This window comes from Dasypus novemcinctus, chromosome 13, assembly GCF_030445035.2.
Source record: "Dasypus novemcinctus isolate mDasNov1 chromosome 13, mDasNov1.1.hap2, whole genome shotgun sequence".
NCBI lineage: Eukaryota > Metazoa > Chordata > Mammalia > Cingulata > Dasypodidae > Dasypus > Dasypus novemcinctus.
Window position 1 is genome coordinate 32,097,984 of NC_080685.1, and position 17,328 is coordinate 32,115,311.

A 17,328-nucleotide genomic window follows, 5' to 3' on the forward strand; every position below is an offset into this window, starting at 1 on the left:
TTCCACACGGGTCAAGGAGGCCCGGGGTTTGAACTGTGGACCTCCCATGTGGTAGGGGGACGCCCTAACCACTGGGCCAAGTCCACTTCCCGAGAACTTTAAAGTAAGAAGATTATCCATCTGTACTGATGAAGGAGGTGGAGAACTAGGGAACAAATAAGATGACTTCTCCTTTGGAGAGCGTTCCAAAGTCCCTCCAGCCTCAGAAATGCCTGGGTCCCTCCCCAGGTCAGAAAAATGCTCCTTGCTCTCTCATCGCCACCTCTTCTCTTGCAACACCAGCCGCTCTCCGCAGATCCCAGCCGTCCCCTCAGACAAAATCTCTTCAGAGCCTGGTAGCGTTGAGTATTTGGCATACTGTTGTTTCTCACCATCCAATCTCTACCCTCTACCCATTCTCTTCTCCTTGGGAATCTCAAGTCCTGTTCTGAGCCCGCCCTCCACCCAGGCCCTTTTTCCGGTAGGGCGTGCCAGCCGGTCCTGCATCCCACATCCCCAGCTGTTGACATTTCGTTGCCATTGCCCATGGGATAAAGAAAGGGGCCCTGTTGTTCAACAATAGGGGAAAAGACGGAGACAATGGGAAATTGTGCTTCCGATGGGGTGGGTTGGGACAGAGAAAGAAAGGACAGACAGGCGACAGACAGGGGGGCTGGGCAGAAGGAGTCAGGTTTCGTGAAGCAGCTGGAAGTCCTGGATGTCTGACACCCACCTTGAGAGCCTGTTCCCACAGGTGATGCGCACGCAGGCACCGGAAAGCAGAGGTGAGGACTGTGTGCGTGCGGGGGGTGGTGTGGGGGGTGGCAGTGGTGGTGGTGTTTAGATGAGGTCCACATGGACCTGCAGAGGCAGCTGGAGCTTGACGGCTATGGATCTTTGGCCTCCTTTGTAGTTCATCCCCATTCGTCCAACGCCCTCCCACCCACCCATCAACCCACCCCTTGTCTGGTCCAAGAGCATCTCAGAAGCAGCTAGGCACCACACTTTCCGCACTCTCCCAGGTAACCTTCCCGGGATTGCTTCCTTTACTCCACCGCCCTTCATGGGTCCCCACCCACAGCATATTTTCCTGGTGCCAAGACAGCGAGCTCCACAGACAGTACCCAGTCAGTGTCTCGGCTTAGTGGAGGATGGGGGTGCCGGGGCAGGTCTTGGCACCTCGGCTTCTTCTTTGAGCTCAGGGCAGGAGCCTTTTCCCCGAGGTGAAAAAGGAGCTCTGAGGTACTTGGACCTCCCAGGAGCTCGGGCAATACCTTCAGCCGGAACCCCTTCCTCAAGCAGGACCAAAAAGCTGCTAATCATTGCTCTGTCTCTGTGAAGAGACCATCTCTAATGGGTAGGCAATGGAGCTACTGGCCACTGATATTCTGTAAAGGGTACAAAGATGACATGCGTGCACCTGCTCTGAAATACAGAAATACAGATGAGCAATTCAGAGCTTGAGCCTCACTGTCAGACCTGGATTCAAATCCCAGCAACCCCTACTCTTCTGACCAGCTGTGTGACCTCACTCAAGTTTCTTATGATTTGTGCGCCTTTGTTTCATCCTTTATCAAATGGGATTCGTGGTAGTTCCTATCTGATAGGACTTTTGAAAACAGATAGAAAAGTGCTTAGAGCAGCATTAGACATGTTAAATTAGAAATGTTTGTTATTGCTAGCTGTGGCTATCACTGGCCTCTCAATCAATTTCCCAGTCCCCATGAACATTCTTATTTACCAGGTTCTCCTGTAAAGGAGAAGTGGTTCTCTGGGCCATGTCCCTGTTCCACATATTTTCACTTTTAGCCACTGGGAACTTCCTCCTCTCTAACCCCCTCTTCTCCTATTACAAGCTCATCTTTGGCCCTCATTTGGAGGATGATGGAGCTCAGCTCCCCATACCCCATCTCTTCGTCCCAGAGGTCCTTAGTAGGAGCTCTTCATTTAAACACACACATTTATTTAGCGCCTGCAGTGTGCCATAATCTATGCTAGGAGTTGGAGATAAGTAACACATACATAGCACTTACTATGTAGCAAGTACTATTTCAAGCATTTTTTTCATGTATTAACTCATCGAATCCACACAACTACCCAGTGAAATAAATTTACTATTATTATCCACATTTTACTGATGAGGACACTGAGGCAGAGAGAAGTCAGCAACTTGTTCAAGGTCATGCAATTAGGAAGTGGAGGAGTTAGACTTGAAAAATGAATAAAGAAATTATGAAAACTAGGTCAAGAGGTTTCGGTCCAGTTGAAAAAAAGAGCCAAGGTGATTAAAAAATATATACAAAAATGAGGAGGGAAAAAAAGAACTACCAAAATAGACAACTGCAATTGAAACAGTGCTTTGCAGTGACTGGAAAACTTCATTGATGTAGTCTATCTTTGGGGCAGTCAATCTGAATTAATAAAAAGTACAAAGTATATTTTAATAATAAAAATATGTATTATTTTCAAATTCACACTGTAAACTTAGTAGCTAATAAAAGCACTTCTGGGTGGGGAGGGGGCGGAGGGAGTCCCTAGTCCAGTCCAGTAGGAGAGCCAGAGTAGATCACAGAGCCCTACAGTGTGGCCCCTGGGGACTCGACCAAGTTTTCCTGGAGGAGCTGAGGTCTAACCTGATGCTTAGGAAAAGGGGAGGGCAACCTTGAACTGTTTGGGAACTGCCTGAAGTCCACCATGTATGGAGCTCAGAGTAGGGGGTACTGGTGGGGAGAGGCAAAGGGGGCGGGGTTGGGGGTGGAGATGAATTAATTTGGAGGTGCAGACAGGCTGGAGAAGAGGGAGCCCTGGAGGCCTGGAAGCCCGGGTTAGAAGGGTTTCAACCTCAGGGCAGTAGGAGAGAGACAAGATGATCAGTCACTCTGGCTTCATTCAGGATGGAGAACAGGTGTTGGGAGAGGGTAGAAATCAGAGCTGGCAAACCAGACTGCAGGACTAGGGAAGCAGCAATTGTGAGGAGGGGAGAGATGTTGAATCAGGACCGACTGATGTGAGAAGAAAAGGAGAGCCCCAGGAGGCTGCAGGAGTTCTTAGTGCCTCCCTCCCCATCACCTGCCTTTAGCCACCAACATGGGCCCCTTTCCCTGCCCTCCTGGCTGCCACCTGCACAGTGCGCTCTGAGACATCCCCCGTGGGCGACCCCCAGCCCAGCTCCTGCCCTTTCCCTCTGCACACGGATGCCCACCTTTGTGTCTCAGACAGTGCTGGGCTGAGTTTCCATCATGCCAGGCCGGCTCACCCACCCTACACTCTGTTGCTTCCTTCTCCCTTGGACCTTCACCATCTTCCATAGTGCTCTGGGAGACCCAGGTAAGATCCTAGCCCAGAATCTGAGGAACACTGGGGTAGAGGCTCAAGGGCTGGAGAAAATGGAAAGGGCAGCTGTTGGGGGGTACCTGGGTGGGCAATGGACGGAAGTGCTGGGGGAGCCTAGAGGAAGCATTGGGGGACAGGGTCTGGGATGGGAATTCCTGCCACTGCGGCCCCTCTGCTCAGCACCCCACTACCTCCTGCCCCCCATCCACGAGGTCGTTCACTCTCAACGTGGGGCCACCGCCACGCTGCCCTGCGTCCTGGGCACGGCGCCTCCCAGCTATAAGGTGCGCTGGAGCAAGGTGGAGCCCGGAGAGGTCCGAGAAACGCCGATCCTCATCACCAACGGACTCCACGCCCGGGGCTACGGGCCCCTGGGGGAGCGCGCCAGGATGCGGAAGGGACATCGGCTGGACGCCTCCCTGGTCATCGCCGGCGTGCGCCTGGAGGACGAGGGCCGGTACCGCTGCGAGCTCATCAACGGCATCGAGGACGAGAGCGTGGCACTAACGCTGCGCCTGGAGGGTGAGCCCTTCCGCCCGCGGCCAGCACCCCTCCCGCTGGGTTCGCGCAGCCTCGCCTCGGGGCTCCTCCCGCCCCATCTCCCCTACCCGCTCCCGAGCCCACCAGGGCCGCACTCCTAGGCTGCCCCCCGTCCGCGCCACCCTCCCCCCCCCCAGGTGTGGTGTTCCCGTACCAGCCCAGCCGGGGCCGGTACCAGTTCAATTACTACGAGGCGAAGCAGGCGTGCGAGGAGCAGGACGGACGCCTGGCCACCTACGCCCAGCTGTACCAGGGTGAGCCGAGGAGCCCGCGCACCGCCCAGCGCCCCTCCGGGCCGGCCCGGGGCCGCAGCGGGGGAGCGGGGCGGCTCGGGGCCTGGCTGCGGCCTGCGGGGCCGCTCATCCCGCCCCCGCCGTGTCCCGCCAGCGTGGACCGAGGGCCTGGACTGGTGTAACGCGGGCTGGCTGCTCGAGGGCTCGGTGCGCTACCCCGTGCTCACGGCGCGCGCTCCGTGCGGAGGCCGCGGTCGGCCCGGGATCCGCAGCTACGGGCCCCGCGACCGGAAGCGCGATCGCTACGACGCCTTCTGCTTCACCTCGGCTCTGGCGGGTGAGGGGCGAGGCGAGGGCCCCCTGGCGCCCGGAGGGAGCGAGGCCCGGCGGGCTGTGGAGGGGCGGGGCGGGCAGGGAGTCGGGGCGGGGGCCGGGGCTGGGGAGGGGAAAAGTGGCGCAAAGAAGGATCGAGATCGGGGGCGGGTCCGCGGCGTCCCCCAGGCCCCGCCCCCCGGGGCCCCGCCCGCGCAGGCTCCAGCCGGTCTCTCCCCGAGCTGCAGCGCACCCAAGCGCCGGGGTTCTCCCGCTCCACCTGCTCCAAGCCCGGTCCCGCCCCTCCACCTCCCGATCCCGGACTCGGCTCCCGAAGGGTCCGAATCCCCGCCGCACCCCGGCCTGCTCTCGGCCAGTCGGGGACCGGCCGCTGTCCCCAGGCCAGGTGTTCTTCGTGCCCGGGCGGCTGACGCTGTCTGAAGCCCACGCGGCGTGCCGGCGGCGCGGGGCCGTGGTGGCCAAGGTCGGGCACCTCTACGCCGCCTGGAAGTTTTCGGCGCTGGACCAGTGCGACGGCGGCTGGCTGGCGGACGGCAGCGTGCGCTTCCCCATCACCGCGCCGCGGCCGCGCTGCGGGGGCCTCCCGGATCCCGGGGTGCGCAGCTTCGGCTTCCCCAGCCCGCAGCAGGCGGCCTACGGCTCCTACTGCTACGCCGAGAAGTAGGGGCCCAGCGCACCCCCTCCGGCCGCGCGCGACAAAACCCGGGGGTCGGGGCGGGGTCTCTCGCCGCCCCTTTCCCGCCCGCTTCCTCTCGCGCCAGACGAGGAGCGGCCGCTCCGGACTCGCCTCCCGGCCCCCGGCTGCGCGCCGCGGGCCCCCGCTGGCCGGGCGGCGGGGAGCGGAGGTGCTGGCGCCCCTGGCGGTGGGGTGCGGAGACCCGCCTCGGAATCACGGATCGCGGCCGGGCGGCTGTTCCTGTGCCTGGTGCAGAGGACACAGCCCCCAAGGAGGACCGGAGGGCGCAGAGAGGCATTAATTGATCTCTGTGTACAGCAATAAAATAACTCGGAGACCTTGTGTGTTGGGCAGAGCTCTAAGAGCGGCGAGGCGGAGGGGTTGGGGCGCAGACCCTGGACTTGGCGCCTAAGAAGAGTGTAAGAGGAGGGGTCTCAGCTCCTGCTGGGTGAGCTAGCGGGAGACAGAGGAGTGAGAGGAAAGGGCAACAAAAGGCCGAAGGGGACAGAGTTTGCGACTCTGAGGAAGAGGCACCTGCAATCCTGTGGGCGACGTGGCCGGGTGAACTCAGGATGTTGTTGCACCAGGCGCCACGCGGGGGCGCCGCGCACCCACGGATTACTCTGGTTCAACTCCGCCAGGGGCGCTTGACATCGCCAGGCCTACCCTGTGCGCCCCGCGGAACGAGTGTAAGATGAACGCAAACACAAGTTATACCGTTGTTACAATTGAGGGGAGATTCTAAGTCCTGTGGAAAGAGAAGGCACACAAATGGGAACACGTCAGGGCTAACGCTTGTGATGGGAGAGGTTGGTTTCAGGTTCACCACCTTTGCCGCCAAGGCAAAAGGAAAACTGGACCAGGAGCATCCTTAACATCTGGCTGAAGGAACCGTAATTCAAAAAACAAACTGCTGTTAATTCATTTTTCTTTTCTTTTTTTTAAATGAAATAGACTTTATTATCTTTTTTAAAAAGATACATAGATCACACAAAATCATTTTCCTTTACAATATCTGTTTTTTATTGTTCAAGCAATCTAAATATGCTACAAAAAGCCTGGACTAGAGAAGAGTAATGAGGGAGTGGTTGTGGCTCAAGCGGTTCAGCGCCTGCTTCCCATGTGGGAGGTCCCAGGTCGTCCCTGTTGCCTTTTTTTTTTTTTTAAGATTTATCTATTTATTTATTTCTCTCCCCTTCTCCCCCCCTCCCCAGGTGTCTGTTCTCTGTGTCTATTTGCTGTGTGTTTTTTGTCCGCTTCTATTGTTGTCAGCAGCTCGGGAATCTGTTCCTTTTTTTTCCTGGTGCATCATCTTGCTGTGTCAGCTCACCGTGTGTGCAGCGCCATTCTTGGGCAGGCTGCATTTTCCTTCACGCTGGGTGGCTCCTTTTACGGGGTGCATTTCTTGCCCATGGGGCTCCCCTACGCGGGGGAAACCCCTGCGTGGCACGGCACTCCTTGCGCGCATCACCACTGTGCATGGGCCAGCTCCACGCGGGTCAAGGAGGCCAGGGGTTTGAACCGCGGACCTCCCATGTGGTAGACGGCTGCCCTAACCACTGGGCCAAGTCTGTCTCCCCCGTTGCCTCTTAACAACAAACAAAAAAACCCAAGTCAAGGGAGCTGATGTGGCTCAGTGGTTGGGCGGGGGCTTCCCACATACCAGGTCCCAGATTCAATGCCCCACCCCTGAACCTTGAAAAAGAAAGAGAGAAAAGAAGTAATGAGTGGGACAGCACATGTGAACACTTTAACAGCACTTGATGTGTGTTGTAAAATTGTTTACCAAGAGGGTTCTTGGTATACTGGCTAAAAAAATCCATCCCATGGAACTTTATAAAGGGACAGGGAATGAGAGAGTGAACAGCATCTTCATTAACCATCATAAAACAAGTGAAATATTTGTAGCAGTTCCTAGCCTTGTGTTTTCTCATCTGGGTAATGGGATAATGTCCGGCTCCCAATCTTGTGGTAGGATTAGTTGAGACAGTGTGTGTGCTGGATAGTAGTGCACTGCCGACACATAGCAGGAAATCAGAAAGCGGTACCTATAATAATTATTGTTGTAACTATGTAATTAAGCCTTTATTATTCAGGCTCTTACTAAGCAACCTGTAGGATTGCTTGCTGTATGGCACTGTTTACAGCACTGTTTAGCCAAGATAAGCTCGATTTTGCTGTGATAATAAACAATCCCAAGTCTCAGTGGTTTAAAACAGCAAAGGTTTATTTCTCACTCCATCTACGTGTGCATCTGGGTCAGCAAGGGTGCTCTTCTCATTTCAGTCGGGACCCAGGCTAATAGAGCAGCCACAAGCTCAGATGCCCTTAATCACCACACTAGAAGGAAAAAATTTAATGAGAGCCTTCTGAAGGGTCTTGTTCAGGCAATTAATTGCTCGGGATTGGTACTGAAACCTGTTCTGCGTTCACAACTCCTACCACCTGACTAATCGAATGGCCCCACCCTACCACAAGGGGGCAGCAAAGTGCAGTCCGTTGGTCTAGAAGTAGGATTACTGGAAATACTTGATGAACAGCACCAAGAAACACAGTCCTCTACCCGCCCATCTGCCCCCTTTTTGGGCTTTCTAAGTTCTGACTTGTTATGAAGTTAGACCTCCAGAAAGTCAAGACTCTGGGCCCCAGCAGTTAAGTAGGCAGAAAGATGTCTTCAGTATAAGGGCTCTGGGCTTTGCCAACCGTATAAGAAATGGCCTTGGGGAGCTGATGTAGTTCAAGTAGTTGAGCACCTGCTGCCCATGCACAGGGTCCTGGGTTCAATCCCCGATACCTCCTTAAAAAAAATAGGCCTTCCCAGAAGCTTTCCATTTACTGCAAAACTCTATTTCTATTTCTTCACCAGTAAGAACACATGACCACTAATTCTTTTTTTTTTTTTTTTTCAAAGATTTATTTATTTATTTAATTCCCCCCCTCCCCCGGTTGTCTGTTCTCTGTGTCTATTTGCGGGAAGTGTGGGCGGCGCCATTCCTGGGCAGGCTGCTCCCTCCTTCGCGCTGGGCGGCTCTCCTTACGGGGTGCACTCCTTGCGCGTGGGGCTCCCCTATGCAGGGGACACCCCTGCGTGGCGCGGCACTCCTTGCGTGCATCAGCACTGCGCGCGGGCCAGCTCCACACGGGTCAAGAAGGTCCGGGGTTTGAACTGTGGACCTCCCATGTGGTAGACGGACGCCCTAACCACTGGGCCAAGTCCGTTTCCCATGACCACTAATTCTTAAACCTGCTACTCTGCATATTGTAATTACTATTTTTTATTATGGAGAATTTCAAATTTACACAAAAGTAGAGAGAATAGTATCATAAACCACCATGTCTCCATCATCTACCTTGAGCATCTTAAAATTTCTGCCCTTCTTGTTTCATGAATCCACTCACTTGTGTTTATTTTTGCTGAAGTATTTTAAAGCAAATTCAGGGGAGTGTGTGTAGCTCAGTGGTTGAGAACCTGATTCCCATGTACGGGGTCTCGGGTTCAATCCCTGGTAACTCCTAAAAATAAATAATAAATGAAAAAAAAAAAAGTAAATTCAGTCATCCTTCCATTTCACCTGTAAATATTCAGTATTTATTCCTAACAGATAATAACTTTTTTAAAAACCACAATTCTATTACCATTCTCCTACCAAAATTAAAATAACTTCATCTAATATTTAGTTCATTATATACAAATTCACTGATTGTCTAAAAAATGTAATTTTATAGTTGATTTGCTTACACCAGGATCCAACCAAGGTTCAAATATTACATTTGGTTACTGTCACTTTAGTTTCTTCTTTTTTTAAGATTTATTTTATTTACTTCCACCCCTCCGCCCTCCTGCCACCTGGGTTTGCTGTCTGCTCTCTGTGTCCATTCGCCGCACGTTCTTCTGTGTCTGCTTGTCTTCTCTTCAGGAGGAACCGATCCTGGCACCTCTGATGTGGGAGAAAGGCACCCAGTCACTTGAGCCTCCTCAGCCCCCTGGTTTGTTGTGTGATTGGCTTTCCTCTGCGTCTCTTTTTTGTTGCATCATCTTGTTGCATCAGCTCACAGTGTGCCAGCTCTCTGCGGCACAGGCCAGCTTCACCTTCACCCGGAGGCCCCAGGACCCAAACCCGGGACCCACAATATGGTAGACAGGAGCCCAATCGCTTGAGCCACATCCACTTCCCTCTTTAGTTTCTTTTCTTTCTTTAAACACTTTTTTTTTAAATTTCTCTCCCCTTCCCCGCCCCAGTTGTCTGTTCTCTGTGCCCATTCTCTGTGTATACATCTGTGTCTGCTTGTATTCTTGTCAGCAGCGCCGGGAATCTGTGTCTCTTTGTTGTTGTTGCTGTGCGTGTTGTTGCATCATCTTGCTGCATCAGCTCTCCAAGTGTACGGCGCCACTCCTGGGCAGGCTGGACTTTCTTTTGCTCTGGGCAGCTCTCCTTATGGGGCGCACTCCTTGTGCGTGGGGCTCCCCTACACAGGGGACACCCCTGCATGGCAGAGCACTCCTTGCACGCATCAGCACTGCACGTGGGCCAGCTCCACACGGGTCAAGGAGACCCAGGGTTTGAACGATGGATGGCCCATGTAGTAGGCGAACATTCTATCCGTTGAGCCAAGTCTGCTTCCCTAGTTTCTTTTAAATTATAACAGTTCGGCCTAATTTTATCTATGGCCTTTTGTTTGTTTGTTTAAGAAACTGGACTCGATGATTTTTTTTTTTGTCTTTATTTTTTTAAATGTTACATTTAAAAAATATGAGGTCCCCATATACTCCCCACCCCCCTTACCCCACTCCTCCCACAACAACAACCCCCTCCATCATCATGGGACATCCATCGCACTTGGTGAACACATCTCTGAGCACTGCTGCACCACATGGTCAATGGTCCACATTATAGTTTACACTCTCCCCCAGTGCACCCAGTGGGCCATGGGAGGACATACAATGTCCAGTAACTGTCCCTGCAGTACCACCCAGGACAACTCCAAGTCCTGAAAATGCCCTCACATCACATCCCTTCTTCCCACACCCTACCTTCAGCAGCTACCATGGCTACTTTCTCCACATCACTGCTACATTTACTTCCATTACTAATCACAATTATTCCAGAATAGAGTATCAGTAAGTCCACTCTAATCCATACTCTATTCCTCCATCCTGTGGATCCTGGGATGGTTATGTCCACTCCACCTCTGTATCGAGAGGGGGCTTAGATTCCACATGGATAATGGATGCAATTCTCCTGCTTGCAGTTGTAGGCACTCTTGGCTGTTAGCTGGCTGAGGTAAGTCCAATAAACCAGAGGGTAGGAGTTGCAAGTCCGTTGAGGCTCAGGGCCTGGCTATCGGTCAGTCCAGAGATTCAGGTCCCCTGAGTATACGCTAAACCCCAGCGCCAACCACAGGTCTGGTAAAAGTAACAGGAGAGGCTTGTGAACAAAGATCTCATCTGAGTCCAACTCCATCTCACTCAGGAACACAAACTCCAAAGTAGGGCCAACTGACATGGCACTGAACTCCATCTGCCATGACCACAGAACCTGTGGGTTTCTGTAGCCCTCAGAAGAACTAGTCCTGGGGTTGTATCTACTTTATCTGTCTCTGGAACTCTGTTGAGGTGTGTGTAAGGGTGACCCCTCTGATGACCTCCCGGCTCTTTTTGGAGACTCATAGCCATATAAACTCATTTTGGACTAGATAATTTTTCCTGTCAAGTTTCCTTTATTCCAGATTGGCTGAGTATATCCTTGTGTTATTTAACAAGTTCCTCTGTCCCCTGTATTTCTGACTGATTATATATAAACTTTGATTAGATTCATGTCCAAATTTTTTTCAGGAATATTTCATAAGCAATACTGTGTACCTCCTCTTTCATCGTATCAGGAGGCACCTAGTGTCTGGTTATTCCATCTTTATTTCATGGCTACAGATGATCATTGTCTAGATCTATTATTTTATTAGGAGTTGAAAAGTGGAGATTTTCTAATTTTGTCATTCCTCCTTTGTTTATTAGCTCTGACTCACTATAAAGAAAAATTTCCCTCTTCAGCCATTTTGTTACCTGAGCATACATCCCTTTCAGGAAAGGTAAGATTAATGCTTGATCCTCTTCCCTTTATCTTAGATAGGGTCCTCCCAAAGTAGATCTTCAAGCAAGAATCTGAGCACCAGTAGTTTATTTGGGAGGCGATGCCAGGAGGCACCCGTAGGAAAGGAGTGGAGAAGCGAGCGAGGAAAAGGAGGGAAGCCAGCTGAAGACCTGTGGGAAAGCAGGTGCTGTGGGCCCCTGGGCTCGGTCCTGCTGGGGAGCCCTGGGAGGCAGTGGAGAATCTACCTCAGAGAACCCACCCAAGGGCAAAGAAACGAGGGGGTTTTGTCCACTCTGGCTATTCTTGGCTGAGCACTGCTTCTAAAAGAATTCACTCTCCAGCATTCCTGGCTTGCCCGGAGCACAAGCATGCTTTCACAGCCAGGAAAAAAGGCCCTCAGGCAGTCACAGATGTTCACCTCCTGGTAGAGGTGACTGCTGAAGGGTGTGGTGACAGCTGTGATCCATCTTTGCACTGCTCAGACCCATGTTAAGTTCATTTTGTCCTATCACTGATTCTTCAAGGTGGCAACTGATCACAGTGTCTAATTTTTATTCTTTTTTAAGTCTTAACAACAAACAGGAGGGTTAATGAGACAAACTGCAGTAACCATTGCTACAGTTGGCTCCAAGGCTGTAATCAATATTCAACATCTCCTCCTCTACAACCCATTCTGTTGGTCTAAGTGGCTTTCCCAATGGAAAAACCCAGACCTTCATTTCTGAAAAGACTCAGCTCTTCATTACAAGCCACCATTGCTGCAACTTTCTGTTCATGGTCATGGCTGGATGTGGGATAATGGGGATCATGTATCTCTGCCAGTTTAATAATACCTTTCTTTGTCTGCTGGTCAGTGGACATGAGGAGCCCAAAATGCCCAGGGTCTGGTGTAGCCTTAGGTTTAATGGTCCCTCCCTGTGACTCCCGTAGATGCATCTCCCGCTCCAGGAACTGGGATCTCTAATCCTGCAAAGCCAAAATTTATAGGAACAGGAAGTACAAACTCCCCAAGTGGGTTGCTGGGAGTGATGGTGAGAGGGACATTCCTACTTTCACACTTTGGTTCCTATATCCATGATGTCAAGCTCTCGGGGACACAGCACCATATAACGGCCACTGGCTCAAAATAGATGCTGTAATTTGAAGGACAGCACCCCAACCTCAGAGCGTTTATCCCCCAGCTGGCATTTAGATGTGCCTTACAGAGGCTACGCTGATGTAGCTCAGCCTGACAGTTTCCTGGTGAGGTGGTGTATTTTAGGACCAATGGATCCTGTGGTCATATGCTCACTGTCACACTTCCTTCCTGTAAAGTGGATTCCCTTGGTGAGGGGTGATACTATCTGGGATCTTATAATGATAATAAATCATTTACTTTGAGACCTTGGATATTGGTGTTGGCCAAAGCACTGGGGCAGGGCAGGCACATCCATATCCAGAATATGCATTAATCCCAGTAAGGACATCAGCTGCCCCCTCCAGATAGGAAGAGACCTGTTGTAATCAACGTGCCACTTGAGGGGTGGTCCCACATTGAGGCCTCAGCATCTACTGCTGCTGAGGGGCCCTGCATTTAGCAGGAGCGGTATGACAGTAGCTAGACCAGCCTTGGTGAGAGGAGCCTGCTAGGTCCTTGCATAGTCTCCAGATCGACTGCAAGATCACGGACCCAGCGTGTGAGCACTGGGACGGAGGAGGACAAAGGCTGGCTGTGGCCCCTGGAGTCATCCTGTCCTCTGGCTGGTCAATGCTTCCTCTGCAGTGATGTTCTTTAATGATTCCAACAAAAGACACCAAAATCTGTTCATGCCTCTAAGTCCATCCGTGTACCTCTCCCCCGGACCTCCTTGTCTCCAGCCTTCTGGTCTTGCTCTTTCCTGGCCCCAAGCCATTTGCCACTGCAAGGAGTCCACGTACATACCAGACTTCAAGCCACCTCTCTCGCTAGGCTAAGGAGAGGCCAGGTGTACTGCTTGAAATTCTGCTTCCTGGAAGGATTTTCCCTCGTCACTGTCTTTCAGGCTATCCCTGAACGGGGCATAGTATGGCAGCAGCCCATTTTTTAGCTAACCTCAACCGATCCATCCATGAGTCAGATCTGGGTTTTTCCTTCTCTGAAGTCTGGTCACAGAGAACCCCCCACCAGAGAGCTGAGAGAGGTGCATGGTGTAACGGAGGCAGGTCACGTGGGAATCCGGGCCACCTGCTCACGTAGCTTATTTGCGCCCTCTGGACGTGCTCCCACCCAGTCACAAGTCACAAGAGTGCCATTTCCAGCCTTCTCACGTCGCTGTGCCCAGCTGACCTCAGGACTTGATGGGTCCGAACATTTCCAGATCTTGATGAGCAAGTGAGACAGGGAAGGGAAGGAAGCTAGAAAGGGGGGCAGCGGGAGCTAAGCCCAGCTGGGGACCTCTGGGACACGGTGTAGAACTTGCCTCAGAGCTTCCGCACCTGAGAGGGGAGCCAGCTCCCCACCTGCCATCGGCTGAGGGCTGTTTCCAGAGGTATTAGCTCTCTGGCACTTGTGATTTGCTGTGCTTGCACTTTGGACAAGCAAACCTCACAGTCAGAAAAAAAAGACCCTCAGGGTTTGTACAGGAGAGTGTGTATGGGATATGGGCAGGGCACCAACAGGATCTGCTGTGTCCTATCAATTTAGAAATTTCATGTGTTGATGCCCTAGCAATGTCCAAAGGTGACCAATGATTTTTGTTTGTTTGTTTGTTTGGTGTTGCTTTTTGTTTGTGTGGTTTTTTTTTTAAAGTATCATTATGGGGAAGTGGATTTGGCCCAATGGATAGGGCTTCCACCTACCACATGGGAGGTCCAAGGTTCAAACCCTGGGCCTCCTGACCCATGTGGTGAGCTGGCCCACACACAGTGCTGATGTGTGCAAGGAGTGCTGTGCCACGCAGAGGTGTGCCCCGCATAGGGGAGCCCCCCACACAAGGAGTGCGCCCCGTAAGGAGAGCCACCCAGCGCAAAAAAAAGCACAGCCTGCCCAGGAGTGGTGCTGCACACATGGAGAGCCGACACAAGATGATGCAACAAAACGAGACACAGATTCTAGGTACCGCTGACAAGAATGCAAGCGGACACAGAAGAACACACAGTGAATGGACACAGGGAGCAGACAACTCGGGGCGGGGGATGGCGGGGAAGGGGAAGGAAAGAAATAAAAAAATAAAGTATCATTATGAACTCCTGGCCTTTCCATTTTTTTTTAATTTTTAATTTTTTAAGAAGTGCCAGGGACTGAACCCAGGACCTCGTACATGAGAAGCAGGTGCTCAAACCACTGAGCTACACTGGCTCGCCACCCATGGACTTTTTATGTGTTTCATTCTGTTACAATCATTATTTAATGAATAAAATCATTATTCATTTTAAAGCTGAAGTTGTTTCATCTTTGGCCAGTGGGAGCCTGCTCAGATTGGCCCTTGGGTCCTTTTAACATGTCCCTGAGTCTGATAACTTGCTTATTTTTAAGCATGACAAGCTATCCTGCCCCAGACCTGGAATTTCTCCAAAGAATCCCGGTTCCTTTTAGTGGGAAGTGCTATTTAGAAAGGGCAAGCTGGATACTAGGGCATTCATTGTTGTTGGGTTGTTAGTCCTTCTAAGCCTTTTCCATAAACAGGAGATATAAATACAAATCATGAGCTTATGCTGGTATTTCCAATTCGAATTAAAGACGGGGACTTTTTTTCTTATTTTCCTTCTCCTACGCTGAAAGTCTTGGCTCCGAGCACTGGTAATGTAATTACTTTTTTTGCTTTACCATAATAAATAGTGTTTTCAGAATCATAATGCCAACATTAAAATTTCTCCCTGACTCCTTTGGTTCTTTGAGGGCTAAAGACATATAGTGAAGTTGCTGAATTTTACAATCACTTGAAAGAAAATTCTCCTGCGTGAGGTTTTGCAGCTTCATAGACAGTGAGGTGCCCTTGTTTCCATTTGTTTTAGATTTATGGAGACTGTGATACTTTTTTCTTTTTAATTTAATTTAAATATACCTTAATTCTTTTCCATTTAATTTTATTTTAATTATATAAAACATTCACACGGTTCCAACATCAAAACCATAAAACGGGGTGCTAGTTACCATTTCACAGGTGAAGACACTGAGGCCCCGGGAGCTTAGAACCTCGCCCTGCGTCATAGAGGAAGCAGGGAGAGGGGCTGGGGGAGCCTGCCGGGGGGACAGACCTCTGCTCAAGAGGCAGATTTAACCAGGGGAGGGGGGGGGGAATTAAATAAATAAATAAATCTTTAAAAAAAAAAACAAACCAGGGGAGGGGGGGGAATTAAATAAATAAATAAATCTTAAAAAAAAAAAAAAAAGAGGCAGATTTGGATGTAGGCAGGGTCGAGCCCTCCAGGCCCTTCAGATGGCCTTTGTGGAACGGGCTGGTGGTGTCCCCTGACCACATGAGTCTGCACCCCTCAGAGTGGGGAAGGGGGGTCCTGCCCCGCTCAGGGCGTCACTTGGCGCCTGCTCACACAGCAGGGCAACTCGAGCTGTGCCGTTCAGCCTGTAGCTCCCACCACCCCGCTCCTCCCGGCTGAGCCATAAGAGCCCTCGGAGCTACGCCCAGCTCTTCCTGGTTCCCCTCCCCTGAGCCGGGGTCCCGTGCTTCCTGGCCCCTTTCAGAAGCTATCAAAGCCCCCATTCTCTGAACACAGCTGTGCTAATGTCCAGCGCTGCATTCGTCCCCATGCGCCCCCGCCGGCCCCCTCAACCACCCTCCCACTTCCCCCAGCCTGGGACCCGGGGGCCCGTGCAAGGAGCAGGGCCTCAGAGAGGAAGGAGCTCAGCTGCCTGGATCCGCACCCCCGAGTCTGGGGGAGTCGGGGCAGGGGTTCCCGGGGAGGAAGGCCCAGGGCTCACTGGAGCTCGAGGTGCAGGAACTCGGAAGGGAGAGGCTGTTTCCTCAACTTGGGTCATGGCCTTGGCTTTGGTCTGGGTGAGGGGTGTGGAGGCAGGAGCTGGTTCTCAGCCAGATGGGCTGGAAAACTCCCCGGGGCCCGGGAGCTGGAGGCGGGCCAGCCCGGCTGCCCGTGGACGTGGGAGCAGAGCGGCCCACCCTCCCCAGAGAGCGGCGGCGGGGACCTCTGGCAAGAACCTGGCCTGGGCGTCAGGAGACTCCTCTGCGCCACCTATTTGGGTCTCAGTTTCCTTATCCAGGAGATACCTGACGTTACCTGAGACATCCTCCTCCCGTTACTGCGAGGTTCCAGGTGAAATCTGACTTTCACTCCTCCCGCTCGCATGTGCTCTCAGCCGGTACCTGAGGACCCCTTTCTGAAGGCTGGGGGGGCCGGGCCAGGGGAGGTCTTGATGTTACTTCTTCTCAGAAAGCGCGCGTGCGCGTGTGTGCGTAAGACTGACAAAAGAAAACTAGATCTTGCTGAGCCCGAACAACGGGCTGGGGGTTCCCTCATCCAGCGCTGATGCAGTCGACAGCACCCAGGGCTCTAGATACTATTCAGCCCACATAGAAGAGGACACAGCTTCAGAGAAGCTAAGAACTTCCCACTGCAGATGGCAAAGCAGGAGTGTGACCTCCGCGGCGGCCGCAGGACTCGGGCGCCCTGGCATGAGCTCCTGGTGGCAGCTGTCTGCTCGCGCTGTGTCTGGCGTCCCACCAGGGGTCTCCCTTTCAGAACAGCCTGACGGCTGCCAGCGCCGCTTCAGAACCAGGTGCTGTGGTCCACCCCGCCCTGGCCACCCAAATGTGCGACCACACTTCAGGTCGTGAGGGGAGACGGCGAGGAAGGTCACTGTCCCTGCCTGCCCGCCGTCACAGCCAGGCTCGCCCCAGGCAAGCACTGTGGTTACCTCCCAGCCTCAGCGGGGTTGTGGGGGTGTGGGGGGGATATTGAATTTCAGCCACCTGGTTGTCTGAGCGCCCGTGTCAGGGCAGGCTGCATGGACACACTCACACTGCGTGTGCCCCAGGATGGGGGGTTCCCTTCTGGCTCTGCCATCTAAGGGCACAAATTCTTGGGGAAGCAAACGGAGGTCCTAGGCCCACCCAAGCTCTGCCCAGTCCTGTCCCCAAAGGCTATCACAGATCCCCCCACACACTAGACTGCACCTCAGTGCTTGTCACATCACTGGCATTCTATTAATATTTGT

General features: G+C 52.5%; 1 protein-coding gene across 3 annotated transcripts; it reads left to right on the forward strand.

Annotated features, from left to right (window-relative positions):
- Positions 1 to 562: 562 nt before the first annotated feature.
- On the forward strand, positions 563 to 7,310 carry HAPLN2 (hyaluronan and proteoglycan link protein 2). Of its 3 annotated transcripts, XM_058309888.2 has the most exons (6): positions 567 to 764; positions 3,195 to 3,306; positions 3,493 to 3,834; positions 3,990 to 4,106; positions 4,240 to 4,422; positions 4,799 to 7,310. In XM_058309888.2, exons 2-6 carry the CDS (start codon positions 3,219 to 3,221, stop codon positions 5,080 to 5,082), a joined length of 1,014 nt encoding a protein of 337 aa, XP_058165871.1. In that variant the 5' UTR covers positions 567 to 764; positions 3,195 to 3,218; the 3' UTR covers positions 5,083 to 7,310. The 3 variants fall into 3 exon arrangements, with proteins under 3 accessions (XP_058165869.1, XP_058165870.1, XP_058165871.1); XM_058309886.2 differs by having other exon boundaries at positions 563 to 764; positions 3,195 to 3,834; XM_058309887.2 differs by having other exon boundaries at positions 563 to 764; positions 3,199 to 3,834.
- The last annotated feature ends 10,018 nt before the right edge of the window (positions 7,311 to 17,328 follow it).

Bases quoted from the DNA above. Each gene is read 5' to 3' on its own strand.
- HAPLN2 (XM_058309886.2), top strand. From the start codon at position 3,219: ATGCCAGGCCGGCTCACCCACCCTACACTCTGTTGCTTCCTTCTCCCT. The intron at 3,835-3,989 runs GTGAGCCCTTCC...CCCCCCCCCCAG, and splicing joins ACTAACGCTGCGCCTGGAGG to GTGTGGTGTTCCCGTACCAG. The intron at 4,423-4,798 runs GTGAGGGGCGAG...CGCTGTCCCCAG, and splicing joins CTTCACCTCGGCTCTGGCGG to GCCAGGTGTTCTTCGTGCCC.